General features: G+C 32.2%; 1 protein-coding gene across 2 annotated transcripts; it reads right to left on the bottom strand.

The window, feature by feature from the left end:
• Positions 1–6081: 6081 nt before the first annotated feature.
• LOC113520321 (uncharacterized) lies at positions 6082–24559 on the bottom strand. Of its 2 annotated transcripts, XM_026905624.3 has the most exons (6): positions 24364–24559; positions 13721–13811; positions 12572–12638; positions 9746–11877; positions 9310–9351; positions 7937–8100 (listed from the first exon to the last, which is right to left on the bottom strand). In XM_026905624.3, the coding sequence occupies exons 2-5, from the start codon at positions 13732–13734 to the stop codon at positions 9333–9335; spliced, it is 2232 nt and encodes a 743-aa protein (XP_026761425.2). In that variant the 5' UTR covers positions 13735–13811; positions 24364–24559; the 3' UTR covers positions 7937–8100; positions 9310–9332. The 2 variants fall into 2 exon arrangements, with proteins under 2 accessions (XP_031770453.2, XP_026761425.2); XM_031914593.2 differs by lacking the exon at positions 9310–9351 and having other exon boundaries at positions 6082–8100.
• Positions 24560–27224: the final 2665 nt, after the last annotated feature.

The raw sequence follows: 27224 nt of genomic DNA, 5'->3' as shown, positions 1-27224 counted from the left end.
AAACGAGTTCCAAAGGACGATGTTTCCCAATTCATCCTTATTTTTGGACCATGACAAGAGATTTGTTTGTTATTCTTTTTGCAATCAATCGATCGAATCCTGTTTACTCCCGTGTCCATTTCATATTGATTTTGTTAACATTAATAATGGTGTATTTGTAACTTTGCCAAGAATTAACCATAATGGTAAAAATCCTTACCAATTCTAATATTATAAATAATAATAACGGCTCGACCGATCGTCATGAAATTTGATACACATATAAGTACTATTTAGAATACAAAAGAACATTGAATACAACATATTTATTCCGCTCATTTAACATGCGGACAAAGTCGCAAGTAAAAACTAATAGTTATGTAGTTTGTCTGCGTGTTCGGGATATTTTCACAGGGTTTAAACAGGGTTTTTGGGAATACCCATTAAACTTAATTAAACCAAGAAACATAGTTTGAAATATTATCTCTATAACATAGGTATATCTAGTAATTTTATAACAATGTAAAATAAAACATATTGCTATTGGCTGGCTAATATTGCTTTGACGTGAATAATGATCGTCTCTATCTTTTACTCCGCTGTGATAACCAATATATTTTTATAAAACGGAAGGCAGAAGAGTATACGATTCGTGGAGAAATGGTAAGAGACAACTGCGGCCCATGAGCACCTATTACACCACCTATGGGTCTGCTGGGACCTTTTTAAAATAGATTTTTCTCTTTTCTTAAAAGTTACAATATATTTATAAATTATTGAATTCATAAATTCAAAAAAACTTCAAAAATGATTCTTAAACGTATTAATTAAAATTATCGTAGCCGTAAAACATTTTGTTAAAAATTAGACTAATTTAATTGAAAATCATTTAAATCGGTTTAAAAATAATAAAACCTTTATCTGTTGCTTCTGTAAGTATCTGTTATTAAACATTCATTTTAGTTTATATGTATTTATGTGGATATTGCATTAAAAGACGTTCTAGGTAGAACATAAAATGCATTGGTATAATTTTATGCAATCTTATGAAAAACAGAATACTATCACTAGGTATATTCCGCAAACTGTTCCTCGTGGTACTTTGTGTTAATTTAAAACATACTCGAAATCTACATATGTCATAAATTTCATTAAAATACATTCTACACACAGCCATTTATTTGTAATTAAATAATAAAAAAGTGCGCGTGACTTCCCTGGTATTCCAGGCGTCTATAAGCTACGGAAACTCTGTTTACTATCAGACGGACCGTATGCTTATTTGGCCCCATAGTAATATAAAAAAATAAGCTTTTCAACATTTCAGTACCCAAACATCTTTACATAAATAAAAATCAAATTACAATTTCAAGACAATCAACAACCAACAGTACAAATAATTTTGGTAAATAAATAGAGCTTATACCTTTATAACGTATACCTTTATAAATTTTCACATTTATAATATTAATACAATATTATCAGTCTTTCATAAATTTTATCAGGACTGTTTTCAATTTCATATTGTCACGCTCACTGCAATAACATTTCAAAACAATAACTCTGAACATATCAGACAGCGTCGTCTAGTTACAAACTGAGCTTATTTTTATGCCATTAAGGTGGCAAACAAGCATATGACCTACCTGATGGTAAACAGTTACTGTAGCCTATGAACTGCAATACCAGGAGCATTACGCGCGCGTTGCCGACTCCGAAGAAACCTCTTTATCCGTTTTTTGAAGAATCTGAAGCTACTTTATTTGATATATATACTTTATTTGATGTATAGTACGTAATTTTATTACTTTTTCCACTGTTTCAATTTTATATTCCTTTTTATATTAATACCCGCCCACTATGTACTTTTTATTACAACACATTTGTGATTTGTTTATCTTTGTCGAATGCCCACGATACAGGTTCACCTAGTGTGGGGCCCGTTGTATCTTGTTTTTGTAACTTTGTGTTTTTTGTCAAATAAAATAAATAAAAAAATAAAAAATATAGTCTGTTGAAAAATCTTGTATTTCAAATAATTCTTTTGACTCCAGCACTCAACTAAACTCAACTAAAACTAGTTAGTACAATTTTGTTTTACAGACACATTAAGAAGGATTAATGATTATTTCAAGATCTAAGATGAAATCCAGATGCAGTCTCCTTAATAAACGTAGTTTAGAAATCATCATCATACCAGTGCCAGTTTGGCAGTCTAGTTGACAACCGCAGTTAGGTTTTGGTGATGTTTTAAGAGGGACACTGCTGCCCATCCCTCGACCGTTAACTTCCCTTAATCACTTCTTACGACACCCACGGGAAAGGAAAGGGTGACCTATTCTACGCTGGGACCATACAGCAAACACGTTAAGAAGGATTAAGTGTTGTTTCAAGATCCAATATGTAATCCATTAATATACGTGGTTTAGAGATATATATTACAAAATTTAGTCGAAATTTCGTAACTATGCGTTGATCCGTATTGCTTTCCTTCCCCTAATATTTCAATATTAATTACCGGGGATCAGTTATAATAAATTAAAGTGATAGGCAAGTGGAGGTACGTATCATCGAGTAATTAATTTGTACCTGACACTTCGTCTACGTCGTTAGTTATTAAACTTTCCTAATATTTACGATTGTCAATATATATATATATATTTAATTATTATATATATTTAATTATTTGTAATGGATTAACTCAAAAATTATTCAACTAATTTTAAAAATGTTAGAAAGCTACATTATCAGTGAATAATATAAAATATTTGAGGGAGTTAGTGGCTGCAGGTGGCTCAGGACCGTTCTTTATGACAGTCTATGGAGAAGGCTTATGTCCAGCAGTGGACGGATAATGGCTGCAATAATGATGATGATGATGATGAATATAGACTATATATTATTTTCGACAATTGTATCTACCCGTGCGACCCACCGACCAGGCCGGATCGTTAGTCCCTACTTTATTAATTTTACAAATATAAAACCGTCATAAAATTTAGCAAATCCTTGTTTTAAAATATAATGATACTACTTATTTTATTGATGTAATAAAATTGAAACTATACAATGTCTTTAATATTTAAGAAAAAATAGATGAGAATCTTTAAAAAATTTTAATTCTATAATATATTTTAACTGTATGTTTGCTCCGATATCACGCTAAAACTGACGCACCTAATTGAATGTGCTTTTCACAGTTATGTTTCTAAAGGTCTAACTTAAAATCTGGTGTATGTGAACTTCTAGTAGTAATACTGGTGGTCAATTTTCGACTGCTGTTAGTCACACACATACTAATGATAGGGGAATTAAACAAAATAATTCTATTCAAACAACCAGTAATATGGATTCTAGCAAGATAACACCTAGTTCAGTAAAATAAAAGAGAATATACAATTATCAATAAAATTAAGTCAGTCATTAGTAGGTATTACATTTTCTTCTCAATAAAGTTTAAATAAAATAAACAAATGTATAAAATGAACAAGGACATAATATAATTGTTTATCCTTGTCAATCCATATACATCTCGTCAGGTAAACCAAATAGTGAGCATAGCTTTATTGTTACTTTACATTCATAAGAAGAGAGTTCGTATGAGTTTGTTTTCAACCGACTTTAAAAAAAAGGAGGTTCTTAATTGGGTTGTAATTTTTTACATTTGTTACCTCATAATTCCATCAGTCGTAATCAATTGTAAACTGATTTGGAAAAGTTCTTTTTTATCTAAAAGGATATACTTACAGGTGGTCCCATAGAAATGTTGTCAAAATCGATTCAGGAGTTTAGTTTTTAAATCAAAATAGCTAGTTTTGCTATAAGATAGATAGATAGATAATTTATTTGCATAACTTACAGCACACAAACAAAAGACACAAAAGCAATGTGAAAAAAGATAAAAAAGATACATGTACAAAAGATTAAAAAAAAAAAAAAAAAACTAAAAACAAAATCAGAATGCATAATATTTTTTTTTTCTTCATGCGTGTGCCACAGTAATGCAAAATGGCCACAACTCAGCTTTTTGCTTTGCCCTAAAAAGAGCAAAACACTGATATTCTGTTGTGGCCAAATCACTATAAGTGAAGTCGGTTTTATTTTGTGTAACACAACTTTTTTATTGTTGATACAAATTTGCAAATTGTGCAATTCGAAAATCTAAAAGTTATGTATTGTACTAGAGCATGGGTTTTTTAATGGATTTTAAATGAATGGTAACCCTACAGCACTATCGATATAAGCTGGTGGTGCACCAGTTAGGGATGATAGATTAGAATGAAAAGTCAGCTCACAGTTAGCCCGTTGTGATGAATACACCTAGAATTCATGGTTTCCACCAAGGGAGGACCATATGAAGGTGAATTTGATAAGGTATATTGCTAGCAATAAGACTGTTAGACCGCATTACTAACAATCCTTTCCTCCCTTAGACCATAGGGTAGGACGTAGGCTATATTATATATCAAGATTATTAGGACAAAATCTTGGTAACCAATAGTTGGGAAACTAACATTCCTTCTGTGGTGGCGACATATGAATAATTATCTTTAAGATGTTGACAAGAAATTTGGGGAACAGAATATAATACACAATTATCAACTTATAATAGAAGGAAACTCAAAAGAATATGGCAAATTGCCTGACCATCATTGTAATAGGAGGCTTAAGCTAATCCTTTTCTTATTAAAAGAGATCCTTACCCAGCAGCGATACATTTTATATAGTTATAATATCACGATATAACTAATAGTATATAATAGGGGGGAAGGGATTGTTTATTATGGAGACTAAGGGCCCCATTGCTAGCAATATACCCAACCGGGTCGACCCCCCTAGAAACCATCGTGCTGAATTCCAAATGTTTTCATCACGATGAACTAACGTACCTGTCTTTTCATCCTCACCTATCATCATTCACTAATACCTTGCCAGTGTAGTTTGTAGCGCAGGCGGGGTTACAATTCGATCATCACCCATTAAAAAAAAATAGTATATAATAGTGTTATGTGAGAGTGACTCGACGAGTCAAATAGGCGATGTGCTGAAGGGCCAAAATAAAATTACCCGTAATCGGCGAGCGTGTGTGAAAAGATTGATGAATGTGAAAGAAGTAAAAAAGGTTTTTTTGAATTGAAGCATTTGGCGTTCTATTGTTTATGCCTACCCTAATGGATGACAGGCGTGACAGATATGTATATATGTGAGAGTAAGCTTGTTTGTTACATCTTAATGCTTTAACTAATCACTATGAAATTTGATATAAAAGTACTGTATAGGATGGAGAAGGACAAAGGTTTCATTTTATTCCAGTTAGTGAACATATCCTGGTCACATGGATAAAGTCACTTGTGATGAACATTTACGAAGGTGAAAATTACTATAAGTCCCCCCTAATATTAAAAAATATAGTATATGGATCAACTATCGATTCGAACTATCGATCGAAATTAATGATGGCAAAGCTACAGGATCATTCGTTTTAACAATTAATAATCCCTGATCAGATGATTGTAAGTAATTTTTAGATCCTGGTTCGATTCGCGTTTATGCTAAGTGGCATTAACGAGGCATTAACGATTATTTAGGGGGCCTTTTATAAATTTGCTTAAGTATGTGGTTATGCACTTTATCATCATCATCATAATATCAGCCTTTAACTGTCCACTGCTGAACATAAGCCTCCCCACTGGCAACCGCAGTTAGGCTTTAGAAATGTTTTAACAGGTACGCTGCTGCTCATCCTTCGCCTTTCCTTAGTGGCCTCCTACGACACCTACAGAAACGGAAGGGGTGGACTATTCTATGCCGGGACCACTCGGAGTCAGGCACTTAAATCTTCATTATCTAGATTCCCCTAACACGGTACCAAGAATACATGATTTACGTAAGGAACTTATTTAGTTCTTTTTGTACACCACAGTTCGATAAGTGACTTTTAAGAATTTCTTCTTAGTCTGTATACTGAAGTTAGACAAGTTATGTAATGCAACTTTAGCTGTGCTACTTGAGGGATATCCTATTACAGTCTATTATATATTTATATATATATATACATACATACATATATATATATATCATATTATTCAAATGAAAATCTAATACAATTCCAATTGGATTTTATTACAAAATTAATATATCACTTAATTCTATATTTTTATGAATAAACTAAAATATAATTCTACTATAACATAAAATATCGTAAAATAAGAAATAATACTTATATAGATACTTATAAAAGATCACACTGACTAGATTGCCACACCCCTTGTCTGTTTTCACGATGGTTACTACCTGCAGTGACTATTTTTTGTTCACATTATAAATATATATAAATGGATCAATTACATGATACATGGGTTTTTACCATCTATGTCGTAGAAGCTTGCATAAATAACTCTACAATTAAACTTAAGTGATTATGTGAAATACATACATAACATACATATTGTACTTTTATAATGATAACAGTCTTTGTATTTAGTTATTTCTCTTTTATATTCAATATATGGACTTCAAAACGATACATTAATATAAAGAACAAAAAATATCACTGCAAGAATATAACAACATCAAAAATTTTGTTAATTATAAATAAAACCATATTTGGGAACATTTCAAATGCCTTTATCGCTGAGGAGGGGGAGAGGGTTTGTTATTCTGTTAGTTTCCAATTTTGGGTTATGTTAATCTATTCCAAACAATACAATACATAAATATATTTTATATACTATTTATATATTGATTTATGGTTAATAAGAAGCATTTTATTAATGGAAATATAATAGAAAGGATATCAAAATCCATGGATATATAATTTTGAGTTTTCAATAGAAGGATCAAAAATTTGTCTCATATTTGGGTTTCCCTCGAGGAAAATAATTCAGAAACGAAAATACTATCGCTGAATTTGGATTTTTTTATACCCTTTCATTTACACGGCGTGTAGAGATAATATGCAAATAATAATAATATGTAAACGTTTGTCATAAAAGCTAACGATATTGTTACGGTATAGATATTAGATAACACATTACATAAATATAAGGAACGAATATTTACGTCTCGTTCTAAATGATGACGTTGTTAGTAGAAATAAAATCGTATCTATCGACGTATATACCACATATTTATTATAATTATTGTATCGGTAACCTCTTCGAATTTACCTATAAATTTATCACTACCTATGCTTAAATTAAACACCTTTGACAGGAGAGTTATAAGTAGCTACCTAATATTTACGTATGTACCTACCTGATTATTATTAAAAGGCCGATATTATCATTAGAGTCGTCTTATATATTATTACATTTAATAATAAAATTATATATTAGCTATCTAACAATAAATTAATGAAATCCTATAATATTCTTTGGTAAGCTAGCTGTTTTCTGTGAGCATTAGTATAATCATGTACTTAATAAAAGCATGAATAAACTTTCGCTAGATAAATATTTAATATTTCGTTTTATAATATATACAATTTATTATTAACCATTAATAATAAGTACATCATATATATATATCTGTTAATAAAGATATCGTAGATTTTATAAAAATATATATATTTAAAATTATCGTATTTAACATCGCGTTAATAAATCGCACCATTTCGTAATGTGTAATTTATTAATTTAAAAATGCACTTATAATAACATCTACATTTTATTGTATATATTATATTGATATATGTGTATTAATATATTAGTTTTATCTATGTATATAGAATATATAAATTATATATTTAACAATATAATGTATTTATATAAAATATATACAATATAAAATACTTAATTTTATTATAAGTTACATATCGTTAGTTAGTATTATTAAAATTTACACTTTAAGTACCTTACTTAATTTGTTAATAGTATATATTTAGACATAAAATATATATAAACAAATTATCCAAATTAGATGTAGTTATAAGTGCAATATAAAAATAAAAAAATAATTTTGTGTAAAATTTAATACTATAGGTCGGTGTAACCGTGGCTTTTTTCCATATTTTGTATACTATCCGCGTCCTGAGTGCCTGTGATGATCTGCAGAACTTTGAACGCCTTGGATTGTCGAGGCGGCCCTTCTTGCGTAAACTTGTGGTAATATACTCTGGAACTGATGAAAAGAACACTTTTTTAGCTAATTGAACCCATAATTATAAATCGTAAGTACTTCATGCAACACATTCTATCGTAGATGATTTTAAATATAATTAAATTTTAAAATTTAGATTACTAGATATTAAAGCAATAAGTACTAATTAATTTAATGTTATAAAAATATTTCATTTTTACAATTATCAAAATATTAAAAACATATTGCATGCATTTGTCAATTGACATTTCACAGAAATTTTTATTACTCTAAGACATTTTGTTAATAAATGATATTTATTAATAATATTAAGTATTTTTTTAATAAAAAAGAATATCAACATTAAAATGAAATAAAATTAAAAAATAATATTGATTATATAATCTTATGGTTATAGAAAATATTATCAAATGTAACAATGTTATTAACTCTTTCCCGAAATTTTGCCTAACGTTGAAAACAGAGATTTCAAACATGTTAAAAGTTTTTTCCTGAGAGATCTAAGGTAGAGAATAGCAAGATGCCCTCTTAAAAGCTAGTATTGCTCAACTAATGAATAGGGTCTACCTTATAGAGGACTATAACCCAATAGTAATACATATTTATACATCATACATATGTTAGTAATGCTAGAATTCCTAGGAGGGAGGGTAATTGAAAATATCCACATTCTCTCTAAAATGTCTGAACATTCATAGCTGTCTTTTGATTTTAGGTTCAAATATACATATTTTTTTATTTTAACAAGGTCCTCAAAACCTTACATTAATGTATGTACGTGTGATTTGAACGTAACGCATTATTTTCCTTTCATATTTTAACTTTTGTCATGTATATGCAAATATGTATATGCATAGTAATATAATATAAATATGCCAAAATATCGAATTTTCAAAAGTCTATGTTATTATAAGAGATAACATATTATTATCATATAATTATGTGTAATAAATTATATTATTTCTTTTTTAGTAATCCTAACATTATATCCTAAATAAATAAAAAATAAAAAAACAGTATTTTAGTTTAGAAAATTAATCTTACAACTACTTACAAATGTGAAAACTGAAACGATTAATAATTCGATTAGTAAGTGCCAATTAGAACCAATTTATAAATATAGCAAAATGGTATCGCGTTATGTTCGAAGCGAAGTATTGTGCTAAGTATAAAGCAAGCATTGCAATGAATCATTGAAGCGGTGCAATAGATATATAATTAATTGTTTACTTTGGACCAGTGCAAACCGCTTCTTAGTACCGCCCACCGAAGCTGAAAAGCGTGATAAAGTAAAATTTTTATATAAGTATAAGTACCATTTATTAAAACACCGAATAGCTCTTTATCTGTATAATAATTTCAAAATTATATATAAACCAAATCCGTCAACCAGTTTACATATCGAGATTCTTCTTTCAAAGAAATAGGTAAATTATTTCATACTGTAATGTGTAAAAATTGTAAAATTTCTCTCATATTTCTATTCGCTACCACTTTTGATAATACGTAATTACTTAGATAATTTTTTAATTTTTTACCGTATTTGAAGTTTGTGGTAGTTTTCGATTGTTAGTCACCTGTTTGGTCCAGTGTTCGATATATATTAAAAGTTTCATATGGTGCTGTTTTATAAGGACATAAATAAACAAATAAAATACTCGATTACCTTTTGTTTGCCCCGCTGTTACCACCATCTTCAATCTGTATCGGAATTATCCGTGTCTTTGGTTGAGTATCCTGGTTGTTTTGGAAACTCCTATTTAAAGTTGGCAGGTCGTGCTGAGATGGCCCGTCGTCTAATCTCACCAGCTGCGGTGATAAGACTCTCATGATACGCTGTGTAGGTTGCGAATATGTTGGACCATTGTTTACGTAACCCTGAGTATTTGGATTTTGCTGCATGTCAACAACAATTCTCAAATGTGGTTGCTGCTTTCCTTGGTCCCTTAAACCGGTATTTGATCCTTCCATTTGTATTGGAATAATTCTCCCTTGAGCGTTGGGAGCATTGTCTCGAGGGACGCTTTTACGGTTTTCAGACGGTAATGTCGACCATGTTGGTTGTGCTGGTTGCTGGTATTTAGGCGGACTGATCACTTCACGCATTCCTCTCTGCATCTCATTGCTTTTCTTTACCCACTCTGGTTCTTGATTAGTAGTTTCCCTAGGAGGAGTGACCAATTCTCTCGGGACGCTTCTCCTTCCCTCCAAAGGTCTTTGACACCAAGCTGGTGGGGGTGTCTTTGTTTTCTCTTTTTGTGATTTGACCCAAGGTGGTATTGATTTCGGACTTTCAGGACAGAAATATACTGGTTCTTGATTCACATACACTGCTTCTTTATGTGGAGCAGGGTTGTTGTTATACTCGGGTTGAGGATTTTGTTTCCTTGGCGTTACTGGGATAGACATAGTTGATTGATACCTTGGTTCCTGTTGATTTTGTTTAGGCGAAAATCCAGGACCTGTTCTGTTGTCATTCTCCTGCGTCCTCCATGGAGCATAATTCTCTTGTGGTACTTTATTATTATTAGAATCTTGTACCCAGGGAGGACTATATTGTTGATTGTCGACTTGATTTCCAGAGATTTTATTATCTTGCTTCCAAGCAGGAATGTAAGTGTTATTATTATTAGTAATTGTAGCTTCGTTAGATTTCCATGGCGGACTGTACGTGGGCTGTTGATTAATATTTTTACTATTATGATAGATTGCTTGTAAGTCATCTGCTTCTCTCGGATTCCTGTTGAGAGTACTTGTTCGCCATGGTGCAGGATTTGAAGGATCGACTTTAGGACTGTCTTCCCTAGTATTGTTATAGATGGCATTATTGTTTTGCAAATTATTTACGTAACTATCTGGACCCCTTTGATTAGCTCTAGGAAGTGTATTATAAACAGGGGTAGGATTGTTAAATGATGGCTGGTTCTGGTAACTAGGTGAATATTGTTGTGTATTTGGAGAAAAAGGACCGCGATTTGACGATAATGGCTGTGGACTGTAATTTATATTATTTGCTGGAGAGTCTCTCCGTTCTGGTTGTTTCCAATTATTATTAGGAGAAGGCGAATATGGAGCACCATTACTGACTGGTGACTGCCCTGAAAAGGGCTGAGGACTCTTATTAAATTGTGAGTCTTGCCTCTGTAAAATTTCTCTAGTTGGTGTTGATCCATTAACAATAGAAGGTGATTGTGGCTGCGCATATTGTGCCGCTGGTCTATGTAGTGGACTTTCCGGAGTCTGATTATTTTGATAGGGATAATTTTGCCGCTGATTTTGTTGTGGTGAATAATTCTGAGGCTGCTGTGTAAATGTAGCTGGCGGCATTTTTACAGTTAAAGGACTCGGAACCTTTTCTGTAAACTTCGGAACTGGGCCCATGCGGTCCTGTTCTGCCTTTTCAGCCTCCCAATGGTACGGACTATTCGTTTTTCTTAGCATTCCAATAGGATTCTCAGGGATTACTATTTCAGGTCTTTCACCAGGTGCTATGGGTTTGTGAGCTTTCGAATCGGGGACCTGAATAACTATGGGAGGAGGAGGAGGGGGCGGTAGTGGCATTTGAGGTGGTGGAGGTGGTGGTGCAGGGCCTCCTTGAGGATTATATTTGGGGCCATTGTTTTGTTGCCCATATGCTTGTTCCTGTTCTTCAAGTGAACGTTGCCTTGCCATCCTTCTTGCCATACTCGGCGTGCGTATTTGTGATAGATCAAGACCACCTGGAGTATACGTGAAAGGCTTCTTATCTTTTGTCATCATAGCATTCTGGATGCAAGCTGGTGGCTCAGCTCCCATCGGCTGAAATTGATATAATGTAAATTTATAATAATCATTTATTTTTTACTAGTATAATTAAGATGTAAACATACCATAGTTTTAAAGTTGACAACGCATGAAAGATTAGAGGGTGATATCTATATATTCTGCATAGTGTTGTTAAACGATAATTAAACTATTTTTATCAGTACCTAACTTGTTAGTTACTTCTTAGTCATCATTATAAACTATTGTGAATGATTGATTTTTCAATAAGCATTTTGTGTAGCAAATGCAAAAAACCAAGAAACCGATGGTCTTAACCAAGAAAACTATGCTACAATAACTGCTTATTATTAAGCGTTTTTTTTCTTGATTAACGTCTCCTTACCACTAAGAAACCTAGAAACCTAAAAGTTTCGTCAACTACTAAAGAAAGATACTAAGAAATAATTTATACTATTTTTATTTATTATGCACTATTTCTGGGTTTTCTTTTTCATGTTGGAGACGTATTTTTATTTTTTGCATGTACGTACGCCCAAAATATAAAGACGTTTTTGATCTTTATTTTATTTTGCTTAATTACAATAGACCTTATGCTACATGTTTTGATGAACCACTAATAACTGTAATATTTATGCAAGTGTTCTTTCAATTTAGCTACTTTTGTAGATAGTTTAGCTACTAGGTGGTAATAGTACTTGTTACAAAAAACCTGTTTTAGTATACTTACATTGACCTGAGTTTTTCCGAAGTTTGGTATCCTACCGACGTGTCCGGCGACAGGGCCGGCCCCATATCTGGAAAATAGCCAAGAAATCTGTTATATTTAACTTCAGCGTGACAACACAACCGCACTGTCTCCGAAATGGAACGCTCCGTGTGACCTAGTCCAATTCGATGTTTGCAGAAGGGTTTAAACAATATTTTTAGTATGCGATTAATGGAACAATAAATTAATTCATAATAGTTTCATTTTGTTTTTAGATGATATAAAATTAAATTGTGATCGCGTTTGTATGCCAAACTTTTAACATGAAATATATTACAAACTATTAATAGTAGTTGCTTATTACGTTATTTCATTTATAAATACACTGTGTATTAAATAAGATATATTTTGAGTTAAATCTATATTATTCATTCAACATTTTTTTGTTCTGTAGGTAACATTAGCCTTTTACTACTAGTAAGTATTATAAATAGAACTGGTTCATGTTTGTGTATTTGTGATTATATACATACAGACACCGCTTTTAATATATATAGAACCAAAACAAGAAACCCAAGTTTTAGCACCGAATGCACTCAATCACTTGAAATAATTATTGACATTAATAAGTTTATTAAATATATAAATAATTTATATAATGTCACAATATAAAAAAGCTTAAAATTTATCATTTAAAAAGCTTTACAGTGGAAACTTATACACAATAAGAAGAAACCAAAAGTGAAATTTGGTAATTACTTCATAACTTTACAATGACAGTTAATTAATAGTTGTTAGGAACCTAAACATTACTGGTAAAATGAAATTTGAAATAAAAACAATAAATACGTGATCTCTGTTTATCCCAAAGAGAAAAAAAACATGTTTAAGATTTTTCCGAAGTTTTACGTACATTTGCGTTCAAGTTACCTATAGGGAAAGTTAATATTTAGAAACTTTATGTTAATTATTCAATTACAGCTAAACGGCTTAACGGATCAAAATGAAATTTTGTACACAGATAGATAGATATTTCCGCTTAGAATATAGAAAACTTTTTATTCTAATTCAATGGATAAAACCTAACAAAAATTATAACATAATTATAATAAAAAAAACACGATAACAAATACTAATACATCATAATTGATTAAGAATAATATATCTTACCCGTTCTCAGCCATATCGTTGTTTTCTTGTCTCAAATACAATTAGCAGTCCATATAGCACAGAAGCGAGTAATCGTAGTCTCGGACGACCTCTGCAAAATGAGATCACACCTTCAGTAAACAGATGGTTTCAGGAATCTCGCGAGATGATTTAGTCGGTACACAAGGTCGGACGGTTAGGGTAAAGTTATTTTGGGAAACTAATATAAGCAGTTAACCGATTAACGAGTTTGCAAGAGTAATGAAACGACTGCATGTATTCGCCTATTTCCCAGTCAAGCCCTTCTTATGATAGTGTTATGACTATTAAACTGAGTAATCTTCTTAAACATTTCTATCGTTATACTACAATTTATTCCGTTTATTAGATAACAAATCACTAAAACTGTATTCCGACATGTGTCAGAGGGAGACTTTGTACAAAAGTCGTTTGCTTGGGTACCTCTGTCTCATTCGTGTTTCAATCGTGAAACAGTGGTGTTTGCATAGCTGTTTTTCGGTTTGAAGGGTGGGATATCGCAGTAAATTTATAGGATGCAAAGAAATAACACCTCCTCTAGTCCTCAGGAATAGCAACGCATGGGGGGTATCATGGGTGAAACAGTATACTGTGTTATGTCCATGGTACTGCACATGTCTATAAGCGACGGTTACCACTTCCCATCAGATGGACCGTCAACTTGTTTGCCATTCAAAGTTGTATAAAAAAAATGTGTATTTAGGAATGTAACGTGAATTCTTTCTATTACATATTTTACAATAACTATGCAGTAGTCCGATAACAGCTGAAGATTTTCTATCATATTCATTGATAAATCAAGACTGTTACAATGGAATTTATTGAAAATATAAACAAACAAACAACTTCAGATGTAAATAAAAATACGAACAAACCATATAACAGTCTGCTGATGTCCAACAGTAAGTAGTGCAACATACAAAGTAGTAAGTAATACGAACTAGTAATTTCGTTTAAAGAATGTTTCTGTGACAGTTTCAACTTGTTTTTTATACCACAAAGGTGGCAAGCAAGCATAAGTCTGAAGCTTACCTCTTCATTAAATAATATTGAAACAAACAGACTCCTTCCAAATAGTATAAGGTAAGTAGGCATTTAGGTAAAAATACCTTTATTAACGGTATTTAGGTAAACATACCGGAGAATTTAAACAAGTCAAAATAATAAAGTATGTCCTGGTTCCATGACGTGGGCAGCTACTGAACTGGGTAGCAGTTGGCGACAATATTATAATAATAGAAAAAAAGGAATTACTCGTTGTTACAAACGTTCCTAGAATGAAACGTCGACAATACTCTAATTAGTGCCACCTATCTGATTATAACGGCATAACAATTTAACGACTTCCGTGACGCAATGGTGGGCACGTTACTTTGTGTAAATGAGGTCCTGAGTTCGATTCACGGTCAGGCTAATTTAGGAATTGAATTATTTGGTGTCTCATAACTCAAGGTATCCCAAATTCAGAAGCTGGAGATTGGTATGATTCTCATTCTCATCATCATCTCAGTCATTATCTGTCCACTGCTGAACATAGCCCTCCCCCATAGACTGCCATAAGGAGCGGTCCTGAGCCAACTGCATCTACTAAGTTCTTGCAATACATTTGAGGTTGTCACTCCATCCAGTGAGAGGTCATCCTACACTGCGTTTATCCGTACGAAGTTGCTACTCAAGAACCTTTCTTCCCCATCTGTGTGACTGTGTAACACATATATTGGTATTATTAAATAATTGGTATATTTGCATACACTTCTACGTAAATGATAAACACAAGCAATCATATTTATTATCTTTTCAATTTTGCTTTGTGCTTAAGTAAATTAGTAGTATTGTTTAGTTATAATTATAATAGTAGATAACTTGTTTAGATTTTATGGGATTAACATGTTAAAAAACAAAAATCCCAAATTAAACATAGATTTAAAAAAATCTTATCAACTTATTTTTCAATATAATTAAATATATAAATAGATGCCTGAACATGCTGTCGTGCTTTTTCCCAGCTCGGTGGTTTACTTGTACATTTTAATTTGACTTGTTTTAACATACTTCTGTTTCTATTCTCATAACTCTCTCATACTCCTTTCCTGTATCGCAAAACGTACATCGCGTTTCCATCAAACACGTATCATGCTTTGTATATATGTATATTGCATAACAATATATATACAAAGCAAATTTATACCAAGTTTTATACTTGTTGTGACACACGTATAAAACTTACTTTGTGCTTGCTTTTAAGTCGTAATAACTGTTCACAAAAATACATGACTCACACATATGTATTGCCACAAGTACTTTATTGTTAAAATTGTCTACAAAACATTCGCCAATATTAATAAACTCAGAAACTACTCAAGTGCTTTTAAAAATCCTTTCACTTATATTAAGCTACATTATCAGCGTGTATTACAGTCTATATATTATTTTTATAAATACGAATGAAAATTATAAATATGAAGCTGGGCTGGACCACTAGTAATTAATATAATTATATTTAATAATTATTTTAATTGAATCTTTTTTAATGGATGATAATGGAATGGTAACCCCACCCGCGTTATCGGTATACACCGGCGGGGCACCAGTGAAGGATGATAGGTGAGTATGAAGCAGGTCAGTTAGCCCATTGTGACGAATTCAACATGAATTGTTCACGATGGTTTCCAGGTGGAACCACGTGGAGGTCGACCTAATAAGGCATATTGATAGCAATGGGGTTGTCAAACTCCATTGCTAACAATCCCTTTCCCTCCTATTAATTGTATTATATAGTATCAGCCGTTGACTGTCCATTGCTGAACATAGCCACCCCCATAAGGGGGGAGGGGGGGGCAGTAGTTGCTACGCTTAGGTTGACAACCGCTTTTTACGAGTACATTAATTAACCATATTAAAATAAGAACACCATAAAACATGCATACCAGAGATGGTATGTAATCGTAATAGAAATTTGGCACTCTTGCGATAATTATAGTGCGTGGCGTTATGCCAAAGTTAATTTTGAGCCGTACTGCGTCTTTCCACTCCTTCGTTTGTGTTAAATTACCTTACTTCAATATCTAAATCTAGGTAGACACACGATAGATGGGTTGTTTTAATAATTAAAGACACAGATTTTTTTTTTGACTAATTTCCTATCATCACGAGTAATGACTATGGAAATCTAGCCTTAGAGGTTGACATAAATAACGTAATTTATAACAAGTATATGTGCATTTAATTACTGTATCACTGGTTATAGATATTCTATCCAGAATAAAAATATTGCTGTAACTACTACCAATACACACGTAACAAGAAACTAAATTAACTGAAGTAAAAAGATCTTTATAGTTGATCATTAATCTTTATAATTGATAACAATTTAGTTCTTAAACTTATTAAAATAAAGACATAAATACAAAATACTATATACTCTGTGGTCTAACTACACTTGATAAGTTTCCCGCCAAAAAGCTCCGAAGGTGAGATCAAATCTAGACAGAGTTCGCGACAAACAACTTGAACAAAACTATAGACAATAAAACTTGGATATAATATTTACACCTTATTTTCTGTAATAAATAAAATAATAAATTGTCACCGATCCAAATAAGAGTTTTAAATTAGAATACCTAAGTTAGAAGAACTACTATTTTAGATTATAAATTAAACCGTAAAATGTATTAGACGGTCTAGTCTTATCTGTCACTACTAGTGATATGACAACCAATACATTACTCTCAGACTCATTACTGACAGACTGGTAATGCAATCACAAAAACGAGACAAGAAAATGGATACACTAGTATGCGTGTTTTTTAAATGGGTATACGTAACTGTCACAAATTTATATGAAATTTTAGTTAAAAAATAGCAAAAAAAAACCACGTATTTGTTATAATTTTAAACGGGAAAGGAAGGGGTGGCATATTCTATGCCGGGACCACACGGCTAATTATCATGATTACACACCATTAACTCGATAAAAATTTCATAACTGAATATAAAATAATTTCAAGATATTTCCTCCGCCAAAAGATGGCAATCAATTGCTTATTTTTCACAATGTTATTATGGAATAATATGCAGTTACCATATTAAAGAACACATTACCGCCCCACTGCTGGGCATAGACATCTCCCATAATATAAAGATATTTAGATGAACAATTGCAATTGCCAATCCTACGAGTCTACTTTTAAAACTAGTGACAATAAAGATTTCAGTCTAAACTATTGCTAATAAAGTGTAGTAAATTCAATAAAAAAATCTCTGGAAATGCTTGTCGCAGGAATCATGTTAACATTAATTTGTTCACATTTATAAGCTACGTACATCTATAAAAAAAAAACATTAAAAGTAAACCGCTAACGTTTTACAATTCGATAGTAAAAATGTCGCAATTGTAAATCATTCGATTACAATAGAGTAACTTTAATAATAACACAAATTAATAGAATCACTGTCCCAACAGACAAAAAGGGTTCATTCACCGCCCTACAATAGAATTTAGGATGAACACTATATTATATCAAAATAACGTGGTATTTCTGTCCAATATAAACTATGTGAAAGACACTGTAGAGAATCTATTGTTAGATCGAGGACTTGAAATTAGGGCGATGAAACGGCGCAGCAAACTGTGCAGGTGAGCCAGAGAATTTGAATATAATATATGTAGCATTAATAATAACATCACACTTGTGCTGAGACTTCATATTTATATACTCTCAGATGAAGAAACAAGTTCTTTATTTTTAAAACTTACGTTTCTTTTTTACGCTACTATTGCCACTAATTTACTTTGTAGAGTTTAATTATGAAAGGATATTACTTTGTTATTTCCAAATTGAATCCTTACTTAGTCGCGCATTTTATGGCCTTAAAACTAATTTCTAATCATTATTTAAAAGCTATTGCCGTGTGGTCCTGACATAGAATGGCTCACCCCTTCCTTCCTCGTAAGAGGTGACTAAGCTAACTTAACGGTCGAGGAATGGGCAGCAGCGTCCCTCTGAAAACATGACCATAAAAATATAGTAAACAAACTCTAAAATTATCACAAAATATTACCGTAAATGTCTATATAGCAATGATGTAAGAATAAAAGTTATAACCACTCGTTCTCATTCCTAACCCTAAAAAATTTTAAGAGAAAAGAAAGATGTTTTTCATTTACATATATATGTACATTATTAGCATTTTATAAAATTCAGTTTTTGTTTGAAAAGGGGCAACAACTAAACTTCTTGCTCGTTCTTCTAAAATTGCATACCAAATTTTACGGTATTATTGAGTTTACTCGAATATAAATTATTTTTGTTATTATTTATAGACAAGGGTTATCACCTTCCATCAGATTTATTGTTAGCTTGTTTGTCAACTAGAAGTATTGTAATAATATGTTTATATTAGCAATATTGAAAAATAAAACTAATATAGCATCTCACGCACACATCAGGCAACTTTGTATCGATCCCTAAGCGGATTATTTTCAAAAAATAATAAAAGATTAAAATTTTGTATAGCTATTAATATTAGTTTAGCACGACGACAAATTATAAAATTTTTAACTTCGAAATTGATTACGAAAGAAACTCAACAACAACTATCTATAAATCTTTCAATAATACTTCACTCCTGAGTCATTTCAACTATTTATGTTTTAAAGGACAAACAGCGAAATAGCTAGTGCCTATATTATTTGTATAAAAAAAATTAAGTAATAAATATGTGTGTCAATTAAATAATATTATTTTTCTTTCTTTCCTTTTTAAATCATCAATGTTTTAATTCTGTTTACATACAATTGATTGCGACATTAAAACATATCTTTAGTACTCCAAATAGGCAGGCAATATTTGATCTATTATTTGGTATTCTGCCTTAAATCTTTTTCTCTAGTTTCCCTATCTAATAAATATTCGATGTTCTCAACATCACTGTAAGCAATGCAAGGTTTCCAGATGCTATTTTTGATGTTTCCCAAGTGTCAAATATCTTTTTACCAAATTGATACGATTTCATTCACTTTTACCTAACAACAAATTTATTTCGATTCTCACTACATTGAATGACGATAAAAATACGACGCCGTTCCGTACTCTTCACTTCTCTTACCGTATGTTCAGCTTTGTATACCGCTAAATGGTTTGCAAATACGAAAACTATGAAAACAAAGATTATCCAATTTTCTCCAATCCTATTTAATTTTCTCCATACCCAACCTAACAATACTGTAACAATGTATCTTAAATTGAAGTAGACGTTGATCGTTTTCTATTCCGAATAAGTTATTAGTTAAGAATATCAATTACGTTAAAAACCATTCAACGCTTTGCTCTCTATTCCTAGAACTATTGTTCATCACCCACCGGGTTGCGTATGCGCATCTAAATTAGAGCTTCTATTCATTGATGTGACATTCGTTACTCGTGCACGTGTGTTTACGCATGGTTGCAGTGTGTATGCATATCATAAATAGGTTCTTAATGCGCATTAAATCGCCAGTAAAATAACATAATAATATAATATTACATATACAGGGTCCACCGGAAAAGGATGCATAATTAGAAACGTAGAGATCATAATGTAATGATAAAATAGTAGGGTCACATCCCGAATAGTACATATGAAGTGATTTTTATCAATACTATAATTTTAGCTTAGTGTACTCTGTACATCCTTACTAATGGGAACTGCTAAGAAATAAAATGGTCTTCTTACTTTCTTTTCCCAGAGAAATGCAACCAGAAACTCTTCAAGTCACTTTCCGAGTGAGTGCATTTTATCAAGTGAGGTAAGATCGAGCAGAAACCTATCGTGTAATAAAAAAAAATATAGTACGAATGTTTATAACGGTAGATTACTATTTTACTATTTGTAGTTTTATAATAAAAATGCTATAATACAAGGTATAGAGGCTTAACACTTTATCCTCAATGGCAACACATAAACGGTTCTTGTCTATAGGTGAGGGTTACACCTTTCCATCAGGTGAATCGTCAGCTTATTTACTGTAATATGTCACTTAACGAGCTATAAAAATGAATCTGCTACGAGTATATGAGTTCTATTATTTTGTATATCCGTGTGTAACTATATACTCGTAATAAACTCATCTCTCATCGTTAATCTATTCGCTGAATGTGTTACTAATCACAAAACTCGAGAACGGCAGTCGATACAAATAAACCAATTCAATTATTTTTCAAATATTTTTTTCTTAAATTATAAATAAGTTAATAATTAATTTACATTAGTCCGAGAAAAGTTATTACATAAAAAGCAAAAGTTGATGCTTGATACAAAAGGGTGTTTGTTTTCAACTGAATTCGAAAAGAAGGAAGTCCTTTTAGCCAAAGATTGACTCCCAGTCAATAAGAGAATACTATATAGTATTAAGTTCGCCTTTTGTACCAGACTTTTTTTTGTAATATGGTCAATAAAGAATAAATAAATAAATAAGTCCTGAAGTTGGTTATATTTTTTTATATTTGTTACCTCGTAACTATTATACAATATTATACAATTCTAAAACCGAATCAGAAAATTCTTATCTGAAAGTTGATCCCATAGAAATTTAATCAAAATTGGGTAAGTAGTTTAAGTTTTAGACCAAAATAACTGGTTTTGTCACAATTGAAGTCGGTTTTTTCGTGAGACTGAGGACTTGTCTGATGGAAAGTGCTATCCATCGCCTATAGACACGACCAGCACTTAATATGTCACCCAGTGGCAAATTTACCAGTAGACTAAGGAAGGTTTAGGGCCATTACATTCTCATTACAAAAAAATTGTTTTTTTTTTTTTTGTAATTGATCTAATATATATTTCAATAGAATTTTATGAAAATATAAACAAATCTATAAATTGATCTGACCATAAGACAGTCAACTGATGTCCAGTAAGTAGTAGTTGAATAAAAAATCATCAGACCAGAGAAGGCGCAAAATAATACCTCGTGTTAATACTACATTTGCACTTTAGTTATTCGAGCCCATTTATATACAAAAAAGTTAATACTCTCTGCAAACTGGATATCTTAAAAATACTGAAGCGAAATATAAGATAATACAGTATCTACAGAATCTGAATTACGATGCCACTGTATTAATTGTATATAATATTTATTAATATATGTCTATTTTATAATATGTGTATATTTGGTAATATTGTGTGTATATGTATTCGGCCGTATAGTCCCGGCATAGAATAGGGCACCCCTACCTAACCCGTGGGTGCTCTAAGAGTCGACTAAGGGAGGACGAGAGATGGGCAGCAGAAAAGCTTTAAAGCCTGACTGCGATTGCCAATCCGTCTGCCAAGCGTGGCAACTACTGGCAAAACCCCCAAGGAGAAGGCTTATGTTCAGCAGTGTACAGTTAAGGGCTGACATGATGATAATGATGATGATGATCATCATCATCATTATCTATTGTGTATTTATTTGTATATACCTATTTACAAGTATGTAATATTAAAAGTCACCAAATAACTCATGGTTTTATGCACATATCTTCACGAAACACTTGAAAATTATTTAACAGGACTCCCGCGAAACAGGTTCACCTATTGTAGGATCCAATATACTCATGTTGTATATTTCTTGTATTCTTGTATTTAATAAATAAAAAAATAAAGATTTTTAACAGTAGATTGAATATTTCGTCACTATATTCATTTATAGAATGTCTCTATGATGACTTAAACAAGACTTGTTTATCTTCCCATTAAGATTCTATTAAAATAGGCTATAGTTAAAATAGGTATTTAAAACAACGAGGCGAGACACACAAACTATTCCACCAGCGAATTGTATAAATAATTCAGATACACTGTGTTTTTTTTTAATTCTTTATTTAGAAATGAGGCATATGTGTATGACCAGTCTGCCTCATCTCATATCTAACTACTTACATCATATGCTTTAAGTATTATTTAAGTATTATTGCTTTAAATATACCAGAGGGAGACTTTGTACAAAAGTCGATTGCTTTGGTACCTCTGTCCCATTCGTGTTTCAACCGTAAAGCAGCTGTGTTTGTATAGCTGTGTTTCGATTTGAAGGGTGGGATATGGCGTGAATTTACTGGGTACAGAGGAATAACACCTGAGTCCTCAGGAATGGTAACGCATGAGGGGTATCATGGGCGAAACAGTATACTCTGTTATGTCCATGGTACTGCTCATGTCTATAGGCGACGGTTACCACTTTCCATCAGGTGGACCGTCAGCTTGTTTGCCATTCTAAGTTGTATAAAAAAAAAGGAACAAAGAATCCATTTTGAACAGACTTTTTAACTTGTAGTGTCCAACAAATTTACTAATCACCAACAGTACTCTGAATATTACAAAATACACTGGCTATGGTACTCATGTGTTTTCGTGAGGGCTATGATGTCATGCCAACATACCCTGTAAATTCACTGCCACATCCCTCCCTTCAAACGAAACACTACCTTGTAATTTTATCTAAGCTGAACTGAACACAACTGTTTCGTGGTGCTTATATTTATTTTATATTATATTTATCAATATAATACTTTCAGACTTTCCTAAAACTTGCATAAGATTGAACACAAAAAGGCAACGAATTTTTGAAACGGTTTTGACCTTCGTATTTGCTCCATCTTATGTAAGTTATATAGTTATTTAAATAAGAGTTTCATGAGATTGGACACAAAAAAGAAACGCGTTCTTTGCAACGGTTTATGATGTTCAATGCTTCATCTTACAAAAGTTACATAGTTATTTTGAATCTATAAATATGTCAACGGGCGTTTAATGATGGGTGTTTTTATAATTTACGTATCCCATTACGATTTTATCTCCACGTTATAAAAGAGATATGCCCCTGTATTATTGTATGAAGATGCTTTTTATTTACCAATATTTATCGTGGTAGTGCTTTTATATAAAGTTCTCGTCGATAATTACCTACCAATCAATCTGTTCTTAAAAAAGTGCTAATAATTGCTTCAAAATTTAACGATTTATCGAGTATGATGAAGCCTAGCCGCATAAAAGCAGTTTCAGTTTATACAAAAACAAAATATAGCGTGTAAAATTATAAAAAATCTTTATTGTACTTATAATATTGATAACATAGTTACGAATATTATTACCGTTTACCATCCGACGAGCTGTATGCTTGTTTGCCACCTTTGTGATATAAAAAAAAAAGAATATTGTAAGCAAGCAACAACATATAGACAACAATAGACTATTCTATAACACTTGATCTGTTAAGAAAAAATACGAACTTATTAAATAGTATTATATTATCTGTGCTATTAGTACATGACCATTTACTCATTAGAATACCGGATACTATTATGTAAACGTAACTAGCTAGAAACTTAGATAAAACAAAAAGTGAACATTGCGTTAAAATATTATCTTTGATAACACTTTAATAATTATTAAATATCTACTAAATATTTAGACACTAGTATACAAATTTAACGGAAAAATATTTTCTCCAATAACACTATAGAATACTATTAATATGGTAATGAATAAGTAAATACATATCAACAATATTATCCTCATTCTGAATAATTAAATGGTATAATTAATTAAATTTATGTCCATAAAAGACCGGGTCTATATTTAATTACAAATAGAAAACTCACCTGAAAATCGTTCGACAATCCAAATTCAAATCGTCACTGCACTCAAAAAAATTATTATTCCAAATTTGAATTTTCCAAAATAGAAGGCTGCGTTCGTAAACACGGACGCGTGTTTTGAATGGTGCGGGTTGTTCGTTCGTTCGGATGCGCTGCCTGGCGGGCGGCTGACAGCAGAGCGCACGCCGCGTGGGACGGATCGGGAGCTCGGGATAAGTAGGGATGGGAGAGAGATGAAGCGAGTGGGTTATCGATGTTATGACGTCACGTTGTGTCCAGGTAAAAATCTTACATTTCGCTATTCATTTATTCCATATAATACTCGTAACGATATTTTCATATCAAATATTGGTTTAAGTAAAATGGAATCGATATATTAAATCATATTATACTGATATATTTATTTTAAATTAATTAAATTAATAAATTCATATAAATGACATCCTTACATGTAAAATTACATAAGAGGTCTTATCTTGTATATAAAATGTGTGTAAACAGTGAATATATGCAGGGAGCATGGGTACTGAGTACATAACTCTCTCCCACTGATGTTTCTGCCACCAAACATAAGCTTGCATATGTGTTTTGGAATGAAAAAGGAGTAAAGTCATTGAAAATAAAAGTTGTAAAGTCATAATGCTTTAGTCCTCAGAAATAATAACGCATGAGGGAGATTCAAGTCGCATATAAAAATATTTTTCTAAACTCCAACAACTATTCGATAACGCCTTTATGCAAGTTGCTCGTCACTACTGTGACTAATTGTGCTATTTCGGCACAAAGCTACGATTTGCGAATTGTTTTTCTCGTAATAATTATATATTTTTTTCTTTACCACATTGCTTAGTAATAGGTACCTAGGCATCTATTGAGGGAAACACCTCATCTCACATTTTGGGAAAAACATTCAAAATATCTATTTATAATACGAGTATAAAAAAATTACAAGAAACTTAATATCATACAAATACACTAATCGTTTAACCCTCAAGTGAAAAACATAACATAGAACACACAGACCTGAGTCGTATAAGAAAAGTTCGGTTCCTAAATTGGATCAACCGAGAATCAAACCCGGGGCATCATCACTAATCACCTGACATTGCACCACCAAACCCGTCAATTGTATATATGTAAATTATAACAAAGTTTGTATCATAAAATCGCAACTATTTGCATCGGTTCCTGCATATGATGACGCTTGCACATTTGGCAGCTGCATTCAAAGGGATGGATGGAACTAGTCATTATGAACAAAAACTAACGTAAACAACAATATATCAACGTAAATATCACGAATGCAACGGAAATACCAACCACATTGGCAGGGAGACGTGCAAAACTCGTACCGGAGTATGATTCACACAGTTACAACACAAACCTGTACCAACTAACTCGATATGATCATTATTAGATCATAGAGTCAAGGAAACCAATAGACCAATTACAATCTATTAGCATTTTTAGATTTATACCCGAAAGTCGATACATGACGAGTATAATGCATACACAAACTACTATATGCAAACGTCATAGTTAATTCCTGGTGAATTCGTTATGATGAGCTAACTGACCTAACTTTTTGTATACAACTTAAAATGGCACACAAGCTGACAGCCCACATCATGGAAAATGGTAATCATCGCCTATAGACATAAACAATACCATGGACATAACAGAACTGTACTGTCGCGCATAATATCGTGCGTGCCCTTCATGCGTTGCCATTTCCAAGGATTAAGGTGTTATGTCGCTGTGTAGGTCCCAGCATAGACTAAGCCACCCCTTCCTTTCCCGTAGGTGTAGTATGCGGCGACTAAGAGAACTTACTCGTCGAGGAATGGGCAGCAGCGTCCCTCTTAAAATATCACCAAAACTGAGGTTGCCAACTCATCTGCCAAGCGTAGCAACTACTGGCAAAACCCACCCAATTGCAAATGCAAACATAACTTCACTCATAAACACGAATGGGACAGAGGTACACAAGCAGACGACTTTTGTAACGAAAAAGTCTCCCTCTGGTAAAATTGCAGCTATCACCTCTGAGCTATATATATATATATATATATATATATATATATATATATATATATATATATACAAGAAGACATGATGTTCTTTTTTTTCATTTTCTGCGTCGATGTCTATCTGACTGAAAGTTTGAATTTATTATTCGGAAAGGGACCATGCCGTGTGGTCCTGGCATAGAATGGGCCACCCCTTCCTTTACCGTGAGTGTCATAAGAGGCGACTAAGAGCACTTACTCGGCAAGGGATGGGCAGCAGCGTTCCTCTTAAAATATAATCAAAGCCTAACTGCGATTATCAACCCGTCTGCTAAGCGTAGCAACTACTGGCAAAACTTCCTTTAATGATTACGAACGCTTCCTTTCCTTCTCCTGACCGTTGAAGTTAAATACTGTAAAATTGTTCATAAATAGGATCAACTGGGGCATTAAAAAGCTCTGAGCGTTGTACAAATAAATTTTGCTTATTATAATTCATATATGTACTCATACGACAGAATTTTTAAGCCCCTGACCTAACTTCGTCCTCACAATCAGCTCCTGTTAGTAACAATTTCTACTCTCCTTATTAAATTAAAATGCTATTAATTGCAATCAAACATTACATTCAGAATTATATAAATATTCGTAAAAGTTGTACGAAGGAATCGTTCTGAGAAGAAATAGAGCGACCGTAATACAGTATCATGTAAACAGGGCCGGCCTCGGTCTAAAAATACGTAATATTTCAGAATATTCTCGCATCGGCCATCTCAACCGACACTTTATAAATATTTAACAGTACACACATGGAAGTGTTCAAATTATCCCTTATATTAAAATATTTATTTATTT

The sequence above is a fragment of the Galleria mellonella genome, unplaced genomic scaffold (genome assembly GCF_026898425.1).
Source record: "Galleria mellonella isolate WM207_F2 unplaced genomic scaffold, CSIRO_AGI_GalMel_v1 utg40, whole genome shotgun sequence".
In the NCBI taxonomy this organism is placed as follows: domain Eukaryota; kingdom Metazoa; phylum Arthropoda; class Insecta; order Lepidoptera; family Pyralidae; genus Galleria; species Galleria mellonella.
This window is presented reverse-complemented; position numbering and strand designations above follow the sequence as displayed.

What these genes read in the sequence shown, in the direction of transcription:
- LOC113520321 (XM_031914593.2), bottom strand. An exon ending in TCGGAAAAACTCAGGTCAAT is followed by an intron (nt 11,878 to 12,571) that starts GTAAGTATACTA and finishes TATCAATTTCAG; the next exon opens with CCGATGGGAGCTGAGCCACC. An exon ending in AACAGCGGGGCAAACAAAAG is followed by an intron (nt 8,101 to 9,745) that starts GTAATCGAGTAT and finishes TCTTTTCATCAG; the next exon opens with TTCCAGAGTATATTACCACA.